Here is a 26815-nt window from a genome sequence, read left to right on the forward strand (position 1 = left end):
CCCAGACTTCCCACCACAGGGCCCCGCTCACCCCTCACGCAAACAAAATGGCGGCGGAGCCACCCCCTATCCCGTCCCGGCGCAAACCATTCGGCACCAGGCGGAGGGGGAGGTACGAATCAGAGAGGGCGGCTCTGCTCCGCCGGAGAAGGGACACCACAAGGAACAATAGGGAGTCCCCTTTCTCTCAGCTGCTCAAGTGCCTCACTAGCCTTCTTGAATGTTCTCTGAAGCGGAGAAGGCGGGTGGTGCTGTCTCCCCTCGCAGTAGGGGTCCCCCCAGGGAGTTGGGAAAAGTGGTTTCTCCCCTTGAGGGGCGGATTGGGCGCCAAAGGCAAGTGTGAGCGGAGCGGGGGGAAACGGCGGGGTGGGTGGGGGCGCGGCCGCGCGCCTGCAGGGGGCGCTGCAGGCCCGGGGGGGGATTTTTTTTTTTTATTTTTTAATCGATTTAAAATGGAAAAAATGAGCAGTGTCAGGGCCTGTGGCTGTGCTCCAGCGTGCCCCCCTGGACCCCAGTGCACCCCCTTGCCCAGCCATCGCACCAGGCCAGAGGCTCCCAGCCCGCCCCAGTGGCTGTGCAGGACTGGGAGCGGAGGGCCGTGAGCTGTGGATTCCAGTCCCTTCTCCAATTCTCATCTTACTTACCTCTTCTTGCTTTTTCTTCCCACTGTGCCAACTCCGGTCCCTCTCCATCGAGGCAGCGCGAGGTCACGCCGGACAGGGCTGAGCAGCCTCGGCGGTGTGTCTGGGGGCCCAGCTGCGCGTCCGCCACGAAACCCCTGGGCAAAGCCAAATACGAGCCCAGGGTGAGCTGAGTAACGGGAATGATGTGAAATACTCTCTGGAAAACAGAAAGATTAGCTTGAGCCTGACCCACTCCTTCATCTCCTGGAGAGCCACTATTTAGCTCCCTGAAGAAGCTGTCAAACAAAATAAGCAAAATGAAGGAAGAAAAACACTAATTTTCTTCTAATCTCTTTCACTTAACAGTAATTTCAGGTGTTATTGTGACAACAGTAGGGGCACAATGTGTCAGACAAAAAGCAATCTTCAATTTGACAGTACTCCTTCAAAAATGTAGCTGTAGCTGACATTTTTATACACACAATAGAATTCATGTACTGATCCTCTTAACACTAATAAAAATTAGATTTAAACAGAATGGTCTCATTCCTACCTCTCCTAGAATAATAGGTGGATGAATTACTTTCCTTGCTTAGCCAGAAGATCTCCCCAGTCCTAACCATTCTTAACTGCCATGTAATGAAATGGTTTTACTAAAGGCTCATCGGGAGGCTACTGTAACAGATTTCACCTGCACCTTTAAAGAAATGGTTCACTGTTTCTTCACAAAGCACAGCACTTTAAAAACTAAACCATTTATTGATTGCTCTATAAACAAATTCAGAATGAAAATTTCCTGCCTGACTGTTCTGCACTTACTTTTAAATAGCTCAGTTCAATGGGACTTGGGGGGGGAAATGTTTTCTCCATTTGTGCTTTCAAAATCCCTTTAATTTTAGGATTTTGGGGAATTTTAAATCCTTTAATGAGTCTCAGAAAACCTTTCTGGGCTTGGTTTACGTAATGGAATTTATTCTTCACTTTTTCCACGGTGAAGTGGATTACAGATGCTAGTACTCCAGGTTCTAGCTGCCTGGCCCATGCAAGGGGACTCACTGATAGGGTAGAGAAAAGAATTTAGAAAAGAAAGGGAAGTCAAATTCCCCACTTTTCCTCACACTACACTTAACCAATCCTCTGCCTGGTTAAAAGAATTATTTACATACATTTTTGTGTGAATATTTGCATGTAAATAAATTGCACAGATGTACACATTCTAGATAAACTTGTAATTTTCAATATCAACCCGTGAAGCACTCCAGCCAGAGAAACCAGCAATGTTTTATGCATTGGAGTCCCCACTGGCAGGGCACAGCAGGGAGCGCAGTTTGACCTCTGCTGAAACATGTCAGTGAAGGTTTTGTCCCAACAAACAGCTGTGATATCTCCTCACTAACAGCCTTCTGCTCCTGCTAAAGACCACGGGTTGAAGGACCATCCTGTGTTACTCATTGCTGTTTCTCAGGGCAGTAATAGGCATAGAAATGTTTTTAAATTGACAGGTTCTAAAGTTCATTCCTCTTTGTCTTCTGCTTTTAGAGGTACAGGATGACACGAGTCATGTTTCTGCGCTTTGCCTTATGGTTCAGAAATATTTTCACTTAATCATAGACTCCTAGAGCAAGGATTTAATCTTTCTCCCCTAAAGAGGGGGTTCAGAGTCACCAGAGTGACTATCAGCTGGGGAAAATTTTGCCTTTTCTCGACTGGTGCACTGACATTACTGTGCCTGGATGCACCAAGTACTCTTGAAAACCCTGGCTCGAGTCAAAGCTCCAAGAGCTGAGATCCCACAACCTCCTGGTTCACACCTGGTGCCCCAGACAGCTTGCTGTTGTTGAGGTGTACCAAGAAGTGCGTCACCCTCTGTATTATGAACAGTCACAAATAAGGACCTTGGATCTTTTTTATCCCCAGGTGTTCACTTGCTCTTGAGGACTTTGGATATACAAAATACTCCTGCAATTTGGAGATGACTTATGTATATGTACAGATATGCACACACATCAGGTTATATTCATTCAGAGGAATAAAATCATACCTCATTGATATATCATCAACAGACATTTCCACCAGTGTGACCAGTACTTGCAAAAATAGCAACTGTATTCATTAAGGATTAAGTAGCAAATGACTGTGTAGTTCAAAGAGTGTTTCAAATACAGGCCTCTGCATACAGGTTTTTTCACATGCCTTTTAAAGATTTGTATTTGAGGGAGCGGAGGGGTGGGGTAGGTATTATATTTTTTGTTATTCTTATGGTTTTGTAGTCCATGCTGAAAATACACACTCAACCCAGGGGCAATGCCTGTTGTCTATTCTGTAAAGCTGCTGTGGCTGCAGTGTAGCCTTGTAGCCCATACAAATGTTTCTCACCAAACACAAGGAGCACTACTCACTGGCTCCATTTTGTAATCCAAATACCTAGTGGCTCTATTGTGTAAGCCTGATACAATTCAGGCCTTGCTAAAGACTTCAGCATTGAAGAGGAGATAAAGGATTGATACGAGATGAGCATCCTCCCCAGTTGGTGCCATAGGTGGGATAGTTACCCAAGAAGCATGAAGTCAACAAAAATCTGTGATAACTGCGTGAATTTGCCCCCCGACCTGTAAGGAGCATGGGTGCTAGTTTATACAGCAAGTGAGACTAATTCAAATATAACTAACCAATAGCAGGTGGAATGGTAATTACAGACCAATAAGTGTAAACTTAGGTTTTTATTAATCATATAACAAGATAAATAGGCTGTAGTTCCTTTGTGGGTTGTGCTAGCTTTGTGGAATTACTCCCTAGCACCCATTTTTGTGCAACTGTGGAATAAACTGATATCTCAGCTCTGTGTGTGAGATTGACTTTTGCACACCGGGTAGCAAACCCTGTTTGAGAATCGACAGTAGGAGTGCAGAAAGCTGTCAGCTATCAAAACAGTGCACTTTATTCAAAACCTGCAAACATGCAATCAGTGCTTGCTACAGGAGAAGTTCACCTCAATTCAGTAGGTGCTGCAGGGCTTTTTTCTATGGCCCTGTTTTACAAGCAGTGTTTTTCTATAAATACTCCAGAATACAACATTAGCATTAGAAAGGAGAAAGTGGGAACACTGCTTTAATTCATCTAGGCTTCATTGGTATAAATATACATCAGGCACTTCTTTCATGAAGCTTAATGGGAGCATATAGATGGGATTTCAAGTCTGTAGTATTTTTTTCTCTTATCATGTACTAAAATTTCTCTTAGAAAAAACATGTTAAACATTGTGTGGGGGGAAAGCGTTTTAAGTGTATTATTAACCTCTTCTATTACCACTTTCAGTTGTGAACCAACATGTGTATAGACTGCTTTCATTCGTGAATGGCTGCAATCAATGAGGTATTTACTGCCATTTTGAAATGACTGTAGAAATCAGTAGGCTTACCACAACATCAATCACTTCTGCTTCATCACTTGAAGTCAGTAGGGGAGGCAGAGCACTGCTGGGGACACTTCTTCCCGTTGGTGTTGCAGCAGAATCTCAGGAGCAAACCGGAGAACCAGGCTTTAGCTGACATTTTGGCTAGACCCTACAGACACCAGTGTTTAATGGCACTCTGAACGCACAACCTGATACTCTGATATTCTAGTTTCAGCTTGTGAAACAAAGGCAGTGAGAAAGCATCTTGCCCAAGGTCAAACAAGGTAACTGTGGGGCAGCCAAGAATACCTCGCCTCCTAAACTACTCATGTCAAGCCTGAATCCTAATGCAGCAAGGCCACAGCACATCTTTCTCCTGCTTATTAAATTCAGTGGAGATTCTAGCAGGTGAAGTTAAACAGCCCTTTCTCAGTGGACCTGGACATGTGCATTGGTTTCAGTGTGCTCAACCCACCTGGCTTTTAAGGATCAAAGAGCACATATTCTGAAACACATGAAAGCCAGTCACACACAGATCTCCTTACCAAGAAAATCTTTTTCTTGAGAAAAGTTACCAAGCTATTTTGCCCTCAAGCCCTGTAGTCGCCCCTGTGCCTTGCATTGCAAGAGTCTGGCCCCTCACCAAACCTGCAGAAATGCCTGCATCTTTGCCAGTAAGCAACTGGCTGTCAAAAAACTTAGAAGAGGAACCCTTAAGCCTGCAAAACCCTTAAAAAGCTCTGTTTGCTAAGAGGTGGATGCTGGCTGCACAGCGTTAGTAAGTAATATCTGTGTTGCAAGGGTGGGCACCTGTTTCCACCACACACAGACCCTTTTCTTGCTCTTTTTTGTCTCTGGTGCTTGCGGAGCCACGGACGAACGACACGCTGAGACGGGTTCAATGTGGGTGATAGAGCATCAATCAACTTGTGTCCTTATTGGTCCAGGGTACATGTATTTATAAAGACAATGATAATTATTATGCCTACTAGTCACTAGCTGATTGGCTTAAGCTCTAAAGGTCGTATTCGCACGGTCCACCTACTTGCAGTTAGCTTACAGCACAAGCTTCTCATAACACTAAGTTTCTCATGCTACTATTTCTGATTCCTGTTGACTTGTTTTCGATACACGACAGTACCGTAACACAGTGTTTCTCAGACCACCGTTACCATAACACTAGGTTTCTCAGACCACTATTCCTAATTCCCCTTAACCTGTTTTCGACACACCACGGTACACAGGGCTGAAGCGTCCTTGACATTCCTCCTGTATCAGCAGCTGCGAGCAGCTGCAGGCAAACCCTAGTGAGGCCCAGCCTCAGCAGCTAGAGCAGGCTCTGATCATACAATTGCTCGGTGGGCTCAGGACCCTTGTCTCTGAGCCATTCTCCAACAGGTGCTGATATTGCGGCAAGCAGCAGACACCCCTTCTCCCTGCCTGCAACCCGAGGGGTGCCGGGGGTGATATGCTGTGAGGGGCAATAGGCCATAAGGCAGCTGTATACCTATATACAAAGTGCGAATGATGCAGTCGGTGGTAACGGCGCTTGTTCCTCTGATTTGGGAGCGATCCCGTGGTGCTGGCCACGGCTCCTGTCCGAGGAGGAGAGCAGAGCGGTAGCCGCTCCATCGCCTCTGCCAGCCCAGCCCCGGGAGGCAGCGGGGCAGTGGGTACCCGTTTGCCTGAGAGGCAGCTGCTGTGCGTTTTGTGAGCTGCTGGGGGTGGAAGGGCACCCATCCTGCAAGCCCCAGGAGATCTGCCATGCTCTCCTGTTATTTCCTCACAGTGGGTGCTCTGCCGACCATGAAAAGCACTGGAGTCTTTTTTCGCTTTTTCTTTTCTGTCTCTGTTTCTATTCACTTTAAACAGTCAGTCAGCCAGTTTCTTTTTAAAAAAAAATATATATAATTTCTCTTGATCTTTATGATCCTTTGAATGTGTAAAGGTAAATAATTACTGTTGACTGTTACATATTCATCTATAAACCCATTCATCCAATAACGTTTTAAGAAAGTTGCCATGCTTGTCCAGAAGAGAGTGGCAGGGTAAAACAACAGCTTATAATGAACAATAGAAAAAGGTTCCTTTTAAAAACGCTGTATTTTATTATGAATTAATCTGCTGCAGGTTTATTAAGGGAAAGCAGCTGTTATGCTCATTGTCTTTCAGCAGAGCCTCTGTATGATTAAAATGTGGTTGTGGTTGAATTAATTTCCCTTGGTTTGCTAATTTTATAAAGCAAGCCATTGCGTACACACGAAATGAATTACACACCCGAGTGGCGTGGCGGGAGCGCTGCCGGCAGGCGGCGTGGGCTGGGACGGCTCCTGCTGTGGGGCAAGAGGGGCCACATCCTGCCGAAGGGTGGAAACCATCTATATTTTTCTTTGCTCTGATGCAACAAAGAGCTTTTTTAACCGCGAGACAAGGGAAGGGCCCCACAGTGGGCTGTTTATAGGATCAGCTGTGCTGGAGGGCACCCCCAGATGCACCCCTCCACCTGTTTTCAGGTGGGTCAGGTGTGAAGAAGCAGCAAATCAGATGAACCCTGGATCCCACTGGGCTGTTGCTTCCCTTGGCTTTAGTGGGGGCTGTCCTGGAGCAGGGCTGGGTTGGCACCAGTTTACCAGCATCGGAGGGGGGGTGTGGGGTGTGTGGCTGCTCTTGGGGGGCTGCATGACACTCCCGGGGGGGGCAACTTGCCCATCCACCATCAGGACTCGGGGACAGCCCTGGGAGGACAGGATCAACTGGCTCTCATCAAAACAAATCATAAGCAAGGGTGATCTCTGAAGACCTGCCTAATCCCAGACTCCAGGTGAAAGATTGCCAGCTCAGACAGCAGTGCAAGCCTGGCGGATCAGGAGTTGAATTAACAACAGCCAATTTTACTTCCAAAGAATCTCCTTGTGTTCAAGCGAGCAGTAAACGCAATCTTGGCAGTAAGAGAGCCACGCAGACATAAATATAGGCATCCCATCTGCGGGACTGGCTGCTTGCTCTGAAGCTGTGTCCGCAGAAAGACTGATCTTTTCCTGTTATAAAAGAGTGGATGAGGGACCAAGGGGAAGTGGTAGTGCCTGTCCTAGCCCCGGAGGTGTTGCTGGTTGGATGATATCGTTGGCCGAAGGAATATTTTGCAACCCGTTCCCAGCAGTGCCAGGACACAGACTAACCAAGGGCCACAGAGACTCCCTGGGGGAATTGGTGGTGGATGCAGAGAAGTCTCTGAACGTCTGTGCTTAGCAAACGCGGTGAACCAGGCTGCAGGGCAAGGGGCAGAGAGAGCCTGTGACCCAAGCTGCCTCATTTAAGGGCAGATTTTTCAGTTTTTGTGGCCGGTACAGACAAATATTGTGTTTGACAGATATGCCAGACTGGACATCTGACTTCCACAGAGCATCCTGAAATACTGAAAAAATCGCTTTTTTCTTGCCTCTTCTCCTCATTAGCACCCTGAAAGAAGGCAGCTAAGGTAAATTTGTAATTAGATTAGAACAAAAATCATGATTTTGGCTAACCACTTCCATCCAACAGAGTAATACACCTCCAAACTGACAAATCACATCAGAATCACATTGCTTGGATTTTGCTACCTCTTTGAGCCATGCATCTGCAAGCCTCCAGATCCACAAACAAATGTGGCATTCTAACAGGGGCACCAAAACCAGCCCCAGGAAAAGGCAGACTCCTTTCTGTGAGGCATCTTCACACTAGGGTGGGTGAGCTGCTGACCTTATGGCATCTGACCGACTTTCACAAGCTGCAACAACTTCACCTGACACCGGGCGGCCTCCCTTGAGTGTGAAATTTCCTCCTGTCCTTTGAAGATCAAAGGAAAACAAAGAAAACTTCCAGCTTTATCATGGAAACTAAAATCACTACCCCAGGGATTATCTTGGACCTCCCTTCCCTTTAGCACTCAACATTTCTCAGGCTCTTCCCAGACTGAGCCCAGGGGCAGCAGGAGTCCTCCTATCACACCCAAGCTGGCAGACTTCACTGATGCAGCTTTTCACAGTTCAGTCCAGATAACGGGCATCTTTTTAATCTTTTCCAACCCTCCAAGGAAGCATCTCACTGTTTTTTCTACATGATCTCCCCTTGCCCTGGCCCACTGTGTCCGCTGCCTCCTTTGGTGTCCCCCGGTCACTCCCAGAGAAGGGAGGAAAAGAAGTAAATGGGAGGAGAAACTAAGATGGGAACACTGTCTGAAGGCTCTTGGCAGCCTCCCCGGCCGTCTGCAGAAATCCCCCAGTTGTCCCAATGACCTTTCCACAGGATCCCACAAGCCGGAGCATCGAGCAGGGCAGTAGCTGGTTATGCAGAAACCTCCCGCTTCCCCGTGCCCATGGCCAAGGCATATCCCTCCCCATCAGGTGTCTCACTCAAGTCCAGAAAAGCTCCTCACAGCTGGGTTTGGTACTGAACTGCCAGGAGCCACTTTAGCACTTAGTAGCACAGGGAATAACATACCCTCCCCTTCTCCCCACTGGTGGCCCCTGATCAATTCTCTCGAGCATGTCCGCCTGCGTATGTCAAGCTGACTGCCAGAAAACCAGCTGCTCTTCACAGCTGGATTTAGTAAACCGAACCATGTTAATGCTTTAGCACTCGGTAGCACACAGATTTCTTGCCACCCACCCAGGGCTCCCGTCACCTGCTTCCCGGCAGAGCGGCTGCTCTACCCCGCGGTGGTTGTCTGAAAGCGCAGCCTGATTGGTTCTGTTTTTAACTAAGTAAAACATTATATCCTTGGCGGAAAAGAGGAAAAAAAAAAAAAAAAAAAACCAAAAAACCACAACAAACTCTCTCGTAATATGGAACACATTGCCTCACAAGCACAGTACAATAAACATATCATGGTAATGAGATTTTGTGATTAGGATAGCCTTTGTCCATGGGTCTAACGCGCATTGAAAACATATGAGAAAAGCTTTATGCCTTTCTCAGAATGAGATCGATATCGTTATCCCTGATGCAAGGCTGGATGCAGGGACATACAGATAAGCCTGCGAGAAACATTTAGAGAGAAATTCAGGTCCACCCTAGCAGAAAAATGCTTCTTGTGTGAGTGAAGCTGCATCAGCAAAGCTCTGCTTTTCACCAACGGAGCAGAAACATCCTCTGCAGGAGAAATGGGCTGTGCTGCGGAAAACACAGTTTTGCTGCTACAGTCCTTTTCTATATACTCAAGGGATCTGTCTGGTCAGCTCGGTCAGTCCAGGTCTCACTCACTTCCTTTATGCTTTTGACAAATGTGATGGTGCCAGAGGGAGTGTACAGAGCAGCTGCATCGCTTGCCCTGGAAAGCCAAGGGCAGAGCCCACAATTGATCCCAGACTGCCTGACCCCCCGGGCTCTCCGTTAGCCACAGTAATTACTCAGGGCAGCATGGGCATTGCTAGAGAGACCTCGGGTTGAAACCATCTCTAGGAGGTGAACACGTACAGTTCTGCTCCGTCCTGGTTAGAAATCTGCTTCATCTTGGCCAGCCTCTCAGTGCCCAGCTGGATGGCAGTTAATGGTCATGATGGAATTCGTGTCAATTGATTTTCCAGTTAACTTGACTTAACATGATTGGAGGCATTAGAGCAGAGAGGATATACTCATTGTTTGAGTCCTGTAGACCTCATATTCCATTTCAATGCAGCAGCAAGTTTAGTTCCAATTAGAACAAACAGTTCCTTAAAATAAAGATTTAATGTGAAGATTCAACCAGGGCCTGATCTGAAGCCCATTGTGTTCAGGAGCTGTTCTCCCTGCTGAAGGCAATAGGCTTTGGATCAGGGCCTGGAGGCAGCTCGCAATGTATGGGCAATTTAATAGCAAGAGATGACTCACTATCAAACACCGTCTGCTTTACAAAGGAATCTCAGAAATGGAGTATCTGTGTGACAGAAATAAACCACTATTCATATACACACAACAAAAAAAAAAAAAAAAAAAGAGCCCATGAAAAACTACACTGTAATTTCTCTTGGGAGACTTAAGTCTGGTCCAATGAACGCTTACTCATGTGAGTAACTTTACTAACATGATTAGCTTAGTAAAACCAAATCTGGAAAAATGCTTATGCCAAAGGGATTTGAGGTCTTTGTCAGTTTGCCTGTCATTTCTGAGTGTCTAACAGTCCCAGCAGATCAGACACATTTATGTGCTGCCTGTCTTGAAATCTTAGTCGTGACCACAGCAAGCGTGGGCTGAGGCTGTGTCATGTAGCTGTAGGATTTATACTACAGATGTTTCCCACTTCTGCTCATGTACAGCATGTTTAATGGGTCCCACGGATCCCATGCATGCTTGTCTCCTAGAGGTGCTTCCCACCCATGGTCTCCCTAGCATGGGTCATATTCTGGTATGCGCAAAAAATCCCTGACAGAAGTAGGAGAGTCCAAGGGCAATGCTGTCCCTAAGGGGTTTTGAGCTTCCTTTTCCCTTTCTATCTACCACGGTCAGTCCTGGTCTTGAGTTTCTGGGTTTGTTTGGTGTTCATACAGCTCCTCATACAACAGGTACTGCTAGGATTCCCAAGAACTACAAATAACAGCCAGTAACTTCCATGGGGTAGGCTAGTACCTGAAAGGGGTATCTAGGGGCCATAAATCCTCTTTAATAACCAGACAAATCTGGAAGAAGTGCTGAGCATTTCAGCTATAACCACAGAAGCCATTTCTCTTGGTGGCCTTTACACTTTCTGCAAGTGTTCTTGGGTGGGATGCATAGGGACACAGCACCGCTGTTGATAGCAAACTGAACCCATCTGGTGAGCCCTACTTAGATGTCAGAGTACGTTGAATTTTGAAGCTGAAATAAACAGATTGAAATGATCCTATAGTTTATAATGCAATGGTAAAACAAAGTAGGACTTTACAACTAAGGCCCTGGTGTCAGAACTTCATTTGATTTTCTCTGATGACTCAACCTATTTCACAAGCTATTTTCATAGTCCTTATTTAGCGAACTTACTCATGTCTCAGTAAAAGCCTACGATGTGATAAAGCCAAGGAACCGTAATGTGTGGTACTGGTAACACCTCCCACGCCAAAAAAAATCCTACTTCCATATTTATGTGGCTCTGCAAATTGGTTCCTGCCTTTTTCTCCCCAAAGAGTGAGCTAGCAGCGTGTCTCCTCTCCAATTAGCATGAAGCTGTGAAAAGTGGAGATGTCAAATTCACCATGCCTAGAGCCCCACTTTTTTTTTTTGCCGTGTTACAGGCACATTTGGACCTTTGACTTCCCAGCAAGGCAAGTGTTGTTTTTAGCATACAGATAACAATGTCTGCAGAATACCTTGTTCATTCACACTTTGTGTCTTGAAAAAAGAAACTTGTCACCAGAAGGCAAGAAGCTAAGAAGAACTACCTACTTAGTGTTGCTCAGGGACTGGAGATGGGCACCTCAATATAAACTCTTCATGGAGCAGGTGAATTTTATCTGAATTTTACTGGTCAGGATATAATTTCTGCCTTTTTCAAAAGTCCTTTAATCAGGGAAGAAGAAGCCTTTGTAACCAGCATAGGCTGCAAGTCACACCAGTGAATGTATGGACAAAAAGAACACACAGGGACACTTAAGGACAACACCCACTCATCCACCCCCACCCCAGAGCTCTTCACAATCTGATTTGCAACCATGTGAAGACATGTAATTTTTGTGGTAGTTTTTTGAAGAGTATGTTTGTCTTGGAATCAGAAAGGAAAGGCAACATGTGCAAAGCAGAGACAGGGACTGAGCAACAGCACTCATGCTTGCAAGATGACTGTTCTTTGCAAGCCTAAAGCAAGGGATCAAAAGCTACATGGCACAAGTCCTCTTCAGTCCCACAACAGCATCTGAAACATCTCCCAAGTGACACCAAGAAGTCCAGGACATAAGCGTACACCATCAGGAGTGGCAATGGACAGAGACGCTCACATCCCAAGGCAGCCCTGAACCAGCACTTCCATGGGCAGCAGAACCTGCAAAATCCCCTTCTGTGACATTTCTTCTCATTCTCTTTGGATTCAGGTATCATAAAGGATAAGCTCTAATCAAAATTTTGCCTAAGGGTACATCATTCCTGGCATCTTTCCCTCACTTGCATTTTCTGATGTCTGAAAGTGTCCTGCTATAGCCTTCCCCCTGCTGTTACAGCTACATAGGTTTCAACTTTCCATCAGAACTTTGTTTTTGAGATCCCTACTCCTCCACCAAGCTTAGCTGGCAGATGGACACAGGCACATGAAACCAGCCAGTTCAGCCCCCATCACTGTCAGCCCCCATCCTTCAGCTCTGACATTACCCACGCACCTGCCTGGTCTGAACTTCCATCCCTAGGAGTAAGCTACCCAAACCCAAGCCCATCTGGGCTATAAAAGCCCCCTAAATCTTCCATCCTACCCAATCTGGTGAATTTTCTCAGCACATCAGCTACAAAACAGTCAGAGCTGTTCCTTTCCCTAAGGATGGGGGTAGCTGTTGTGTGCTAGTGTCTGGAAGCAGAGAGCCAGGGTTCCTGCCCATGCAGGTTCATACTCACACATTGCATGTCCCAGGTAGGTGCCATTCTCATTTGTCACACTCACCTTCACACCTTGGTGTTTGGGTCTTCACCTCCTCCCTGCCCACGGGAGCAGAATGGACAGGCAGGGAGGGAGGAGGGCACATACTCTCATCAGAGCCCTGTAGTCAGATGGCTGTGATGTCCCCTCAGAAAGGTGGGATCTGCCAAACTGGCCAAGAGAGAACCTAAGAGCAGAGGTCTTACTGCTGAAACAGCAAAGCGGGCACCAGCACAAGCATGGGAGCAGATCCCTCTGGGAGGCAGCACTTAGATCCCACTCTGTCCGGGGTGCTGGGGAGGGCTTCCATCTGCGGGGAGGAGATGTGGGTTGGGACCAGGCAAGCAGAGGGGAACGGTACCCTGGGCAGGAGCACAGACCTCCAACTCTTGTTCCCAGGTGTGACAACCATCCCCTTTCAGGTTCCCACAGGGGTCTGGTCCTCCTTCCTTGCTGAATCCCAGCCCAACACCTCCTCTTGCCAACATTATCTACCAACACACTGTGCTAAAGCCCAGCATCAGAGCCCCTCTTCAAAACCAGAGCAGCTGCCTTCCCGTTCTGCTAAATACCTGGATTCTCCACTTGGCCTGTGATCTTTTCCAGCTGCTGTGGTCAAATCTGCCAAGGCAGCAGTCCTTCTGCTAACCCCTTCACCCCACTGCCTCATGCTCTGCAGGTTCCCATGGCAAACATAAGCTCTGCAGAATTCTTCAGCTTCCTCATCCTTGAGAAACAAAGCTGATCATTCCCCCAGAAGGGGTTTTATGCTGCTTTGATGAGAGCTGTTGGCTGCTCTGTTTCTGCTAAGTTTGTAGGTCTCCGTGGTCAGGATGCAGCCACTCTTGCTAAGCCTGCCAGCCTTTCTGCTTGGGGACTGAGAGGTCTTTTCACTGCAGCTGGCCTTGGGTTTCCAGAGCAATCAGATCTCTTAGAAAATTAATTGATCTGCTCTTATTAGATCACCTGCCTCACATCCTCAGCTGCTGGTTCCCACGTTTGGGTTTCCCAGAGCTCAAGCAGAGCTGCTGCCATGTCTGCCTGACACAGGGAAGAGATCCAAGGCTTACGTCCAACGATAGCTTTTCACCTATCAGATTTGCTTCCCTGGGGATAAGAAGTTACAAATGGTTGAACTCCACAGGGCACAGATGCCTTGTAACCCAGACATCTACCATAAACCTTTCAACTCAATAACTTGGAAATGCAGATTATAAATGTGCTGCAGTGATAAGCCAGAAGAACCTAAAAACTTCCAGGTGAAAAGGGGTGTGAAATGGCTCAGTGATGTTGACACTTCCAATTAATCTTTTTAATTTAAAAAAGTGAGAAGATGAACATTACTCACATGTCCCAGGCCACCTGCAAGCATCCCACCAGGGACCGGGGCATACAGCATCCCATGGCACATGCTTGGGAAGGAAGTGGGGGCTGTGCCTAGTTCAGATTTTCATCTTCAGCAAGATGGCAAATCTTATATAAAAACGTGTGTGAATCAAAACAGAAGTGCCTGCCTGGCTGCTGGGAAGTGACGCCACCATGACTCATGTCATTCTGTTTAAAACAATCCTCCCCCTCACCTTCTCCCCCCTGTAGAGATGCACCTCGAAAGCTTTCAGCACGGAGCCCAGGGATGCTTACCCTCCTCTTCTACCCCCTTACACCACTTTTGGGGCATGGTATTTTTCTCAGGTGACCTCTCCTCCCGCCAAGGTCTGCCAAAGCACTTTTGCAGCTCACTCCAAGTACAAACAGCTTTCTTTTCCTGGCATTTTTTTTTATTATTTTTTACACTCCATAAAAACCATTGCAGGTTTTCTTTCACATTCACGAGATCTCCTGGAAATTATTGCCATTTCCCATACATATTATATATTAAAAAAAATAAAAAGGTCAACAGACAAAGAGAGCTGCTCATTCCGAACTCCCTGTGGACACAAAAGCCAATGTGAGCGAGAGAGAAACCAGTTTTCATGGACAAATGCTGGCTAGAGGTGACCACACATGCTAAGCAAGCCACATAACACTGAACAAGACCACTTGACCACACACGATACACATTGGGAACACTTGGGAAGGGATGGAGGAAGAGTTGGCTTGGAGCTGAGCTTGTCAGGTTTTTTTGGTGTAAAATCCAGCAGTTACAGTGTTATCTGATGGGAAGTAACTCAGATGAGGATTGTGGAGACATTCAAGTATTCTGGGGCTGTTCTTAAATAACAGATGGGAAGATAATAGCTCAGCAGGGTAGCCTGATAGCTTAACCTGATAGGTTAAGTCCCCTGCTTTAGTTAAAAGCACATCCAGTACAAAGGCAAATGCAGAAGTACAGGAAATGCCACACCTGAATGGATCCACGGTCCGGATTGGTATCCAGTTACACTGTGGTCAATACCTGACACTTCAGAGGCTGGAGGAGGAGAGGGGATTTTCACCTGGTTGCGCAACAGTGTCCTGGGAAAGGAGCTCCCTCCCGCCACCCCAGCCCTTTGCTCCCTGAAACATGACACAGGAGAGGGGAGGAGGAAAGCCAGAGAAAAAGCAGAACAAATATTCACTCCCACCACCTCTGCAGTTGCATAGGTGGTGCCTTTTGTTTTGCTTTCTTCCCCACTGCTGCTATTTATTGCTTGAAACTTTAAATAAGGGTCTTTTCAAAAATAAGAAGGGAAGGAGATGGGAACTGAGAACACACTAAACAGATTTCTCATTGCTCCCCAGGAATCTGGAAGTACAGTAGTGGGTGCACACTCTGTGGATAAAAACCTAAAAAAAGCACTTTTTCTTTTTTTTTTAAAAAAAGGACAATAAAAGTTCAGAAAACTTGTCACACTTAGAGCACTTTTGTCTCACAGTCACAGCATACGGGAAGTATGACCCACGACAACCACTCCATCTCAGACTAAGTCGATGAGGTTTCTCTATTGCACATTCATGAAATGTTCTTGTTGGGGTCACAGTTCCGATCAGAGGACCACACCAGCTCTGGTCTCCCCAGGGTGTTCAGCAGGATGAAGATGCCGTCATTGGGCTGAGTTTCAGCTGGTGGACAGGAGAGTGGATGGGCACAGAACTCAACACTGAGGTAGGAAAGGTGAAACATGAGCCTTCAAAGTTTTTGCCTAACGTCAGTTCTTCTGCAAAGAAAGACGCAGCTTCTCTTTTACACGAGGCGACAGGGGGGCTGGGAGTGGAAGACAAGATCTCAGACTCATATTGTAGCAACTGGCCCATGAAACCAAAGTTTGGTGAGATCAGGCTCCGGCGCTGCTTGATGTAATCAAAGGCTTCCTCCAGGCAGAGCTTCTTTGTCTTCATGAGATACGCCATGCAGATGGTGGGAGAGCGTGAAATCCCCGCTTCACAGTGCACCAGGATCTTGCCCCCTGTTCGTCTGACATAATCTAGGGCAAAAAAAGCAGTAATTTTAGACATCAGTTGTTGTTGGGGATGGAGAGGACACTGTGACATGCACCCAGAGCTGGAGCACGGCACACAGACAGTCCACCAGCAAGGAGACTCTTGATCTTCTGTTGGGTACTAAGGATAACATGAAGATTAAAAGAGAAGGGGAACAAAATCCAGCTTGAGATGGAGCTGAGATGCGGATGACACTTGGTTTCAGAATGTGTGGATCCTGATTTGATTCTTTCTGCAATTTTTAGGAAAATCCTTCCCCGTCTCCTTCCCACATGCCTATTCTTTCTTTGGAACAACTGACATTGCAGAGCATCGAGACAGAGAACAGGTATGTGGGCAATTTTTGTGTTTGCTGTACCTGCATTTCTATGCTGTACTTGAATTTCTCTGCCTGTGACCCAAAGCACTGACCCAAGGCCAGCCCTCCACTGTCAGGTCTTTCAAAAGCTGCCGGGCTGCCTTGCTCTCATCAGTTTTGCTAGAAATATAGGACTTTTGTTTAAAGTCTGAACCTAAGTCCCTGCTTGGCCAGTTAGCAGCAAACAGCAGTACCAGCGACAGTACCAGGAGCTGAGCCCTTGGTGGGTACCCTTGGGTGGAGAGGCTGAGCTCACTCCCTGGGGCCTCACCACAAAGCACATGAGGACTGGTAGGGAGTTGCTAATTACAGCCTGGTTAAAGGATGCCTGGACTTAAGTCAGGATATAAAAGGCTTATGAAAAGCACCCATTTTACACAACAGGAGCCACTGTGGTTACTCACACAACACAATGATTGTTATTAGATTAAAGAGAATGTGCTTAAAATAAGCCCTTTCCACACAAAAATACAGTTCAAAAATAGATGTTCTCTGCTCTACTGCCTTGAGCAATATGTTCAAGCTCCAATTTACGGATAACTGTGCTGAATGTAGTGCTCAGTGAAACAACGCAGAGCTGAACAAGTTATCATTTGCCTGTCTTCGATTGTCTGCTGGGGGACTGGTGCCACCATGACCGGTTATATTTAACTACTGCACAAAATAAGGAAGACATGGGTTTGAGTCATCCCCAGCATCTACACCACACACCCAATTTTAAGAAAAAAAGTGAAAACTGAAGTCATACTGAAAATCTGGGAAATTTCCAAGGGACTCTACAACTATCAGAAGGGGTTGGGGATGGGACAGTAAAGTGCTGTGAATTAGCATTTCACGGAAAGGAGTGTGAAGACTCATAGGGCACCCTCAGATCAGGTTTTTGTAATTCTGTCTGCACTACCGAAGGACTTGAACTCAGCTGAGCAATGAGTCCAGCAAGTCTGTAACTGGGGTTTTATTCCATTTCTCTCTCAAATGTTCCTGGAGAGCAACAGCATTGATTTCAACACTATCTCCGCCCAGGCTCGGGCTGCTCCACCCCATTAAGCCACCCTGTGCCTCTCCGAGAAGATCTTGCTCTGCCAGGCATGGCTGGTGTGCTGCTCATCTACGCAGCCTAGCACAGGAAGATTTGGGAGGGGATGGTCCAAAGTTTTCTAAAGGCCTCCACATATATATTTTTTTTTTTTTACTTTGGGGTGTTTGATTAAAGGGTGAGATACCAGCATGATCAAAAGAAAAACTAGAAAGAGCTCTGTGATAAGTGGAGACACTGGATTTCCAAGACTCTGGCTTTGGGATATCTCATCTCAGCAAGGCAATAAGCTTACTCTGCTTCAGCTGGATTTTACAGGGTCTGGCATGCAAGTCCAAGGAACATGGTTTTCTTCTTTACAAAAATCAATAGATAGACTTAGGTGTCATTCAACCATACTTCCTTGCTCCCTGTCATGCTGATGTTACACCTGAGCTTGATTTGAAAAGAAAATAAAGCTAACCAGCTCACTTGCCTTGTGGCACTCAAGTGTAGACATTTTCCTTTCTCAGCCTCCCAGCCTAAAGAGAATCAGAGAGCACTTGCTCTGAATGTCCCTCTTCCTTCCTTCCTTGAGGAAATCCCTCTGCCGGGAGGGAGCTTAAACTTTTGCTGTGACATCTGGGAATATACAGAAAATGACGTGTCCTTCCCACCAATATGTATTTTCAAATAGATGAATTTAAAATACATTAAATTGTATTTGAAATTTGTTAATTTGGACCTACCAATGAAGTCGATGGCTTCCTGGAAGTGTGAGCTTATGTCTGCTGTGTGACTGTCCTCCACAGGGATCCACTTGTAGCAATACTGGTCTTTGAAGGACTCTGAGCTTTTCCTGGAGACATTGAGCAGGGCTGTGATGTGCAGGTTGGCAAGAAACTCGCATTTGGAAGCGTGATAGGCACTACCAAGGTAGAGAAAAGGCAGTATTTCGACTGGACCGCCCTGGAAGAGAAGAAGAAGAAACATGTAATTTCTTTTCAAGGGTATTTGAGTCCTGATACCTGAGAGGCGAGGGAGCCTGCATGGGTGCCCATGCCCTCCCTCGCTGGTGTTTTTGGGCCCCAGCACTGCTGGCCAGTGAATCACTGCAATGGAAAAGCCTATGCAGGAATCAGGTTTTTCATTTTTCTTGTCCACATCTGCGAGGTACAAAGTCAAATCCAGTGCACTTGCCTGCAGAATATTTCTGAATTTCTTTAAAGCCCCTCTGGATGCACCTGAAACACTTTAACATTTGAGGGCATTCCCTCTGAGGCTTTACTAAAATACAGGCAAGGCAGGGAGCCATGTCTGAGCAGGGAGGAAGAGAGCTCTAGCTCAGCCCCTTCACTCACACCTCCAAAGGTGAAGCAAAGCAAAAAAATTGGAGCAAGGTTCCGTGTCCCTCTGCACCTCCCTGGAGCGCAGCACCCACCACGTCACCCTCCCCAAAATGTCATCTCAGTTCCTCCTTCCTCAACGCAAGCAAAGGCTGGGTGATGAGACCACAAAAAGAAAAAAAAGCCACCACCTGACACAAGGGTTTTCGAGATCACGGGTAACTTTCCGTGATGCACAAGAGCTGCTGCCAGCCCCCGGCTGCGAGAAACTGGCTTTCCACTGCGCCGAGCTGCCCACCCAGCAAGTCCCACGTACTGGGCACCGCCGGGAGCTGCTGGGGGCGTGGGACAGAGCCTGGGGCGGGAAGTGCTCCCGGGGAAGCAGAGGGGCATGACCTGGGGGCTCCCCCAGCGCCAGGAAACGCGCACCCCGGCGGAAGCGGCCCGACCGCAGGCTGACATCTCGGAGCACACACGTATTCCCCGGGCCGGGGGGGTGCAGGGGCACCGATGACTTTCCCTGATGGAAACCCCACTCCACCCTGCCCAAGGGCAGCTCTCAAGAGCCACTGCCTCTTCTCAGAAGTGGCCCCCCGGCCCCCTCCACCAGCCTCAGGTCCCTCCTGGGGTGTCAGAGGAGGCACGGGCAAAGCGTGCTTCCTCATCTGCCAGGAGACAGCCTTGGCAGCCTCTCCCCTGCCCGTTTTAAGTCTCCTGGGGAGGTGTGAGCCACAGCTCATGCTGCTCAGCTGTGTTAAGGACGGGTCACAAATACAGTTTTGGGGCTAGACAGGCCGTTTTTCCTCCTGTTGCCTAACTTTGAAACCAGGCGGAGGCAGTGCTGACCAGCAGCACCCACAGGGCATTTTATTCAACACACAGGCTGGCTGTCAACCTGGACTGAGAAGACTTATTGACAGCCCACATCAGCAGGAGAGCCACCAGCATCCTGCCAGCCTCCAACAGAGCCTGGGGGCAGGAAGGAAAAGGCCCGAGGGGAAGGACACCGCAGCAGCCGTGACACACACCTGGTCGTAAGCGGGTTTGTGGTTGGCACTCTGCTTCTCACAGTGGCTGGTGAAGTTTCTCTCTGCCTCCGTCCTCTCCGGGGAAATGAGTTTTCCATCCACACAGCACTCAGGATATTGTGAGTTAAAGGTTTCATATCCCCCTAGGGAAAAAAAAACAAAACCAAACCATGAATGTTTGTGCTTTCCAAAAAAAACTGGTTTACTTAAAGTAGAGGAGAAATGAAGCTCTAGCACTTGCAATGCAGTGCGATAGTGTTGCAGAGTGATGGGCCCCAGGGAGTTAATGAGGGATAGTGCTCCCCTGGGGAAAAGGGTTTGATACCACTGACAATTATTAACTTGCCAAAAGTTGGTGGATCCAGATTAAAACTCTTAGCAAATGTAATTCTGTGGAGTGTAGCAACCATTAACTCCAGTACAGCAGGGACTAAACTCCCTCCCCCAGGTTTTATATATGAGCACTATTTCCAGCATTTGAGACAGATTTCTGTACTCGGGAGTCATCCTCTCTAAATCTGTCATTACTCTATATGCTGTGACAACATAAGAAATATTTTATTTACATTTTTGAATGGACATAAGCACAAGAGTGGGGTGCTTGCAACCGTGTCATTAATCACCACAATGCACTAGGCAGCAAAGTAACAAAGACAGCCCCACTGAAACCAATCTATTAAGTAACAGCTATAAAAGTTAATGAAATCCTGTGACAGCATTTGACAACTGAATAGCCCCACATGAGCTATTCTGCATGGTTAAGTACTTCATTCGTTTCATTCATTGCACTGCTAATGAAAAGGAATTAATCCTATTATTACATTGTTGCTCTAAGTTTGTTGTCAGCTAAGTTGTTGTCTGTTTCCAGGTTGAGAATATGCTGCATGGAAGTATACAATCTCCAAAATGAATGAGAGTAGTAAGTCAGGTAGCAGAAGCAGCCTGGAAATGTCAGTGGTGTGCCACATGTCTGCCACCTGGGCTTTTTCAGAACATGAATGAACGGTGAAAGCTCTTGAACAGCTAGATTCAATAATTAATCCTTCAGAGTGTGGACCTCAAGTAAATAAGGCTCAGAAAGCAAACCCTCCGATGTGATTCGTTCACCTGCAACTGTTTTGCCCTGATAAGCGGCAATAAGCCATGCGGGTGCCCCAGTGCAGGGAAGGATTTCGAAACAAAGGAAGTGCTGAAGATCTGAGCAGCCGCAGGGCTCCTGCCACCCTCGCTGCCAGGGCTGCCCACTACAGCTACCTCTGACATTTCAGCCCCGTAACGCCGGTGTCTCAGTTGTTTGCAATGTTTGAGCAGATATGTGCTCAAATTCATGACGTGCTACTATCGCCCACTCAGTCCTGCCGTGGGGTCCTCGAATTGCAAGTGGCCAGCACGATCCAAAGCCCACTGAATGCAATGAAAGTCCATTTTCCATGACAGAGGGCAGGAGGGTGACTCTGCAGTCAACTGGCGCTCAGCACCTGCACCTTTCCTCCCACTCCCTGCGCCCCAGCCACATGCAGCCAGCTCACCCCAGAGCTCACCGTGCAAGGCAGTGGGTCAAGCAGCCAAGTGACCGTGGAGACCATGAGGGGGGGTTGATAAAGTGATATCCACAACAACTGGGTTGATAAAATGATATCCCTAACAACTGGCAGCGTGAAAAGCCAACAAATACAAGCAGCTCTCCAGACTCCTCTGCTCTTCTCATCTTCAACTGCCCTTCATGGGGTAGACTTTTAGATCCTCTTGTTTTGCACAGCTGACCTTATCTCACCTCTGCCCCCAACCACTGCCATCACATAAGAAAAATATGTTCAGTTTATATAAATAGTCATGATCCTCATTTACACCCCATGTTGTTGTTTTTATTCTTGAATGAACAGAAATCTGCCTGAGCCAAGTCAGCGTGTGTTTGAACAGACATGCATGTCTCATGTCTCTGGGGCAGCTAACACATGCAGCTGGTGAATGGTTAATTACAAGCCTTGGGGATCAGGATATTTGCAGGCCACTCTTACAGTGAGTCATCTCATCCCTTCCTCCAGCAATCTCCTCTCTTCCCCCTCCCCACTCAACCTAGCTTCCCTGAGGTCATTTCTGCAAATACTGGATTGCTCATCACAAAGAGGTGGGCTGTGCCTCAGTTTTAATCAATAAATAATAGAATCCTTGTCAGCACCAAAGGAGGATCCGTTATTTTATCTTTCTGCAAGCTCTTTCCTGCTGTGCTGGGGCTGAGCTCACCCAGGATGAAACTGCACCTACACAGACAAAAGATGTGACACGCTCAGCCTCTGAAACCCGGAAAGCAAGGGAAGGAATGGGGCCTGGTGTGAAACTTAGCTTGCAACTGCTCTGTGCTAGCTGCCCTGCCTGGAGCCAGATCCCCAGGATTCTTGGTGACCTGCTCATACCTTATCACTGCAACTTCCGAGGCAAGACCACCTTAGCCCTTAAGTAGCCAGTACCTCCTCCCAGCTCCCCCACACCTAGGGAGAGCAGGAATATAAGGGAGAACCTCAGGGGTTTTCTTCCTGGTGGTTTTACAGCCCATTATTTTCAAGGTCAGTGCTACAGACCTCCAGAGGACACTTTCTTCTGAGCAGTGCCCAGTGCTTCAGGGTGATTTATATCCCCACTATTCTCGAGATCTTTCCCCTGGACCACAACAGCTTCCTGGGGGTCCTTGGCCCTGGTGAATCAGCAGCGCTGCCCACTGAGTCACTGGCTCCTCAGGCCACACCAGATCTGAAACAGAGCTGCGGACTTCAAGGGCCCAATCCTGTAACTCAGAGCACTTCTAGCAAAGCAAAGGGGAACAGTAGTAAGGAAAAGGAGGAAACTTTCTCATCCGCTGAGAGGGTGTCTTTTTAGCCTCAAATCGATAGGTTTTCAAGATAAGACACTTTGCAATAAACAAAAGGTACAAAGCTGAGCCTACATGAAACCCCCACCCCAGATAAACTGCCCACAGTCACCACTTCAAAGCGTGGGACTGGTACATGAGGAAGGAAGGACAATCTTGTGGCTAAACAAACAGGCTGAGAGTCAGCAGAGCTTAATTCAGCCCCTGTTTTGCCACAGACTTCCCAGTGTGACCCTAGAGACATTTCTTTACATTAGTAGATGTACATTAAAGTAGATCCCTACTTTAATGGGGTCCCCAAGGATTTGCCTGGCCCAGCACAGTGCAAGCATCGCTGCCCTGCACCAGATTTGGTGCTTCTGGGGTGACTGTCAGCCCCCAGTGCAGGCTTGCGGTGCCTGGACAGAGCCAGGGTGGTGGCAAACCACCCTGGGAGTCTCCCTCCCCGTTGGTACTGGGCAATACCCAAGCTGGAGGTGCCTCTACCTCGGCAGGGATGCCCTCCAGGCACTGTTCGTTATAGGAGGCACAAATTTTGGCGCATCAGACCAAAACCTAGTGTAATAAAAGCCTTAATAATAATGAACTAACTCTGGCCGGTGAGGACACAGGGGCAGAGTCTATTAAAGAAACACCGCCTGGTTTTCCCCTCCATTTATGCTTTTCTATGACCTCAAGATATGGCAAGGGAGGGTGTTTAGGAACTCCTGCTTCGGGGGAGCCCCCGCGGCCCCGGCAGCCGCGTGTGGGGTGCTGTGAGCAGGAGCGTCCCGGCCGTACACGGTCCCCACTGAGGGGAGACACGGGGGGGGGGGGGAGGGCTGACAAAACAGAGAGAGCAAAAGGACAAAAAAAGCGCTGCGAGAAGAAATGGAGGGGAGGCAGGGATGGGAGGGCAGAGAAAGGGCGGGCTGGTTTTTTTTATCGTTTTATTACCGTCAGGTTACACGGAAGGAAGACAAAGAACCGCATGCAAAGGGCTGTAATACACGTGGGGGGGGGTGCGTGTGTGCGTGTGTAGCTTTTTCTGTCCCCCGACAAGCCCCGGGGTTTCGGCTGTGGGTTTCCCCTGCCAGACTCGATGTGCCCGATGGAGCCACAAACCTCTCCGCTCTGGGCGGAGGAGCGGGCACCGGTCCCGGGGTCCCGGGAGCCCAACGCGGGCCGCCCCATGTCAGCGGGCGGAGGGCGAGGAGCGGTGGCCTCGGCTCTCCTCTTACCCGCGGGGCTGATTTTATCTTCCCCGCAGCCCCGATCTCTCTCGTCCCCTCTCTCTCTTTGATAATCTTCAACTTCAGCCCTTCGTCCCTAATATTCTTTGCTTTTCATCAGCCTCTTAAACGCGCGGCGGGGGTGAGCGGAAAGGCATTTGGGCTCACCTCGCAGAGCCTATCCGGGATTTATTTCCAGTGGGTGGAAAAGAAACAAAATCCCGGCGTTACCTCCCTGCCCTCCGCCAATAATCAGGTTAAAAGCGGGGCGGGGGTGGCGGAGAAGAAGGGACGGGAGCACGGCGGGGCCGCTGCCACCCGGGAGGGCTTTGGGGGTCGATCCAGCCCCCGGACCGCTTCCCCCCCCCTCCCCCCCCCCTTACCTTTCAGGAAGCAGACCCTGGCCCCAGCCTCCGGCAGGCTGGAGAGCAGGGCGTTGAGGACGATCTGGGCCGTGCTGTCCTTCTTCAGCTTCTGCCAGTGCCCCGTGCCCTGGTCCAGCACCACCACGGCTGCCAGGCGGCTGCTCCCCGCCGCCCCCTCGCCGCCCAGCAGCAGCCGGGCGCGGGCCGCCGCATCGGGCACCACGAAGTGGAGCGGGACGGCCCCGCCGCGGGCCCGCCGCATCACCACCGAGTTGAGGTTGACGTTGAGCGAGCCGCGGAGGCAGGAGGCCGAGTAGGACAGGTAGGGCCGGCAGTCCAGCACCAGGCAGCGGGAGGGCTCCTTCCGCAGGAGCTTCCTCAGCTGGCGGCAGTCGAGGGAAGTGACTTTCATGCCGGCCGTGCCGCACGCCCCGCCGCAGCCGGGGCAGGAGCGGGGAGAGCGGCAGGAGGCAGCCCCGGTGCTAGAGCGGAGCCGGGAAGGGACGGAGGCACCGCAGCAGCGCGCCGAGCCCGGGCAGGGAATCCCGGCCGCCGCCGCCGGGGATTTATATGAATGGGAGGCCGGGCCCTGACGACACTGCCCATATAAGGGGAGTGACGCGCCCGCCTTCCAAATATGGGCATCTCCCGCCCCGCGCACCGCCCCCTGGCGGGGATCCCCTCCCTCCCCGGCAGCGGGCGGGGGCCGCGGCCGCGCAGGCAGCGTTAGTCAGGCTCGGAGGCAGAGGAAGCTGAAAAACGCCTCAAAAATTCTCCCAGTCATCGGCCTGAGGCTCATCCCAGCATCACCGGTCCCCCTCCCCAGTCAGCAAGGGGAGCTGGAAAGCGGGCCGAGCGGGGGGGGGGGGGAGGAGGAGGAGGAGGAGGAGGAGGGAGGGGAGGAAGGGCAGCGCTGGGGCAGGTTTCTCACACCAGGTTGCAAAGGGGGTTTCAGTTCCCTTTATTCCCGCCTCACTGTGTACGTCCTCACATATCCACGCACACCCCCCCCGCCCCAGCAAAGCCTGAGCGCAGGCAGACCTGCCTGGGTGGGCACTGCTGCTCAGGGGGTGGGGGCTTCTAGACACCCCGGCCCCCCGAAAGAGCCGGGTCCCCTGACCGGGGCCACGGTTTGCATCAAGGCAGCTCCGGTAGCCGAGTGATGAGCGTGGGCTACCCCGGGGAACACCCCCAAGGATGTGGTTACCTGGCCCAAGGTTTACAGCCTGGCAGCAAAGGAGGAAACAAGGACTAATAGCTTAAGACAAAGCAAGATGTGCCGCTTTTGTAGAATTAACGCATGGTTTTGAGCAAGGGGGGTTGGAGATGGGGAGACCCCTGCAACAGCAAAATCGCTGGCGTGACTCTTTGGGGGGGGTCTTATGTCCCTTTCCTTGTGGCAAATTTCTAGGCTGCCTCAAGGACCTGCAAGACTTACACTACAGCTCTCAGGCTGAGCCTGTGTTCAGAAGTCATGACACTAAGACGCACAGGAATTAGGAAATTTGGCACTTGCCCTTTCCTTGTAGATAAGTCTTGCAAAGTGACCAAAAAACAGAACTGGAAATTCCTGGAAGAAGTTAGGCAAAAGGATGAGCTCCAGCCAAGCTCATTACAGCCCGGGCAGATTACAGTGGAGCTCTCTAAGAGCAGGGTGTCATTTATTCTGATGGTGCCCTGAAAGTATGTTCACCTCGACGGCAGGCAGGAAGTGCTGTCCCTGCCTCGGATTGCCTGCAGCTGAAACAGAGGAGGAAAGAGGCTGTGTGAGGGAAATGTTCAAGCTGATTGAAAGAAGAGCAACTCTTAGTTTCGAAGCACCTCCTCCTCTTCCTCTTTCAACCCCCCTGCAGTCCCTGGCTGGCTCCTTCTGACCCCCCTCATGCCCCTCCTCTGAGTCAGTCAGGGTATGAGATGGAACAAGAATAGAAACAGCTTGTGGGTAGGGGCAGATGTTCACAGAGCGTCTTAGCGTGGGTGTTGACTTCACCTGGCCACAGCCGTCACGGCAGCCCGGCTCCTTCCCTCCCCCTGCGCCCACCCGGGGAGGCAGCCGGGCACGGCCAGAGCCGTGGGGATGTGTTAGACATCCCCAAATGCCAGCTCAGTCCCTGCCCAGACTGGATCCCCACCATGAGAAGCTTCACCACGACCATGCCCAAAACCTTCCCCTCATCCCACGGGCAGGCCAATTCCACCCCTTTATTTTTCACCAAGTGGGGAATCTGGCAGGGACAGGGATGCAGAGACTTATTCCCGCTCACACAAGAAACCTCTGCACTGCCTGAGCACAACCTGCCTTTCCTGCCTCCCAGCCCACAGATTCAGGATCCACTTCTTCCTCCCCAAGAAGCGGCCTGGCTCCCTTGGGACTCGGCTCCCGGTAACAGCCCAGCTGGTGAACTGGTCCCAGTGAGGCACAGGGAGGGGAAGAGGGGCTTCGGGCAGAGGGTAGCGTGCTCCTCCCTCCCGAGAGGAAGAAGGGGGCCAGAGCAGTCACACAAAAGCATCATTTCCTCTCAGGAAACCCAAGTGAAATGTGGAGGGGTGAGAAAGGGAGCTTTTTTCCCCCCGCCCCCCACTCCTCCTGGTTGAAGTGCTAGTCTGAAGGAGAGGGCAAATCACACCAGCCCAGAAAATA

General features: G+C 49.3%; 1 protein-coding gene across 1 annotated transcript; it reads right to left on the minus strand.

Moving 5' to 3' along the window:
• Positions 1-14321: 14321 nt before the first annotated feature.
• Positions 14322-24717, minus strand: DUSP5 (dual specificity phosphatase 5). The gene is made up of 4 exons (XM_032988773.2): positions 24193-24717; positions 19733-19875; positions 18108-18327; positions 14322-15969 (listed from the first exon to the last, which is right to left on the minus strand). Exons 1-4 carry the CDS (start codon positions 24584-24586, stop codon positions 15569-15571), a joined length of 1158 nt encoding a protein of 385 aa, XP_032844664.2. The 5' UTR covers positions 24587-24717; the 3' UTR covers positions 14322-15568.
• Between the last annotated feature and the right edge of the window lie 2098 nt (positions 24718-26815).

This window comes from Tyto alba, unplaced genomic scaffold (assembly GCF_018691265.1).
Source record: "Tyto alba isolate M040663 unplaced genomic scaffold, T.alba_DEE_v4.0 Super-Scaffold_1, whole genome shotgun sequence".
NCBI classification, from domain to species: Eukaryota; Metazoa; Chordata; class Aves; order Strigiformes; family Tytonidae; genus Tyto; species Tyto alba.

What these genes read in the sequence shown, in the direction of transcription:
- DUSP5 (XM_032988773.2), bottom strand. Translation starts at nt 24,586, where the DNA reads ATGAAAGTCACTTCCCTCGACTGCCGCCAGCTGAGGAAGCTCCTGCGG. An exon ending in CAGGGTCTGCTTCCTGAAAG is followed by an intron (nt 19,876 to 24,192) that starts GTAAGGGGGGGG and finishes TTTTTTCCCTAG; the next exon opens with GGGGATATGAAACCTTTAAC. An exon ending in GGAAGCCATCGACTTCATTG is followed by an intron (nt 15,970 to 18,107) that starts GTAGGTCCAAAT and finishes TTTTTGCCCTAG; the next exon opens with ATTATGTCAGACGAACAGGG.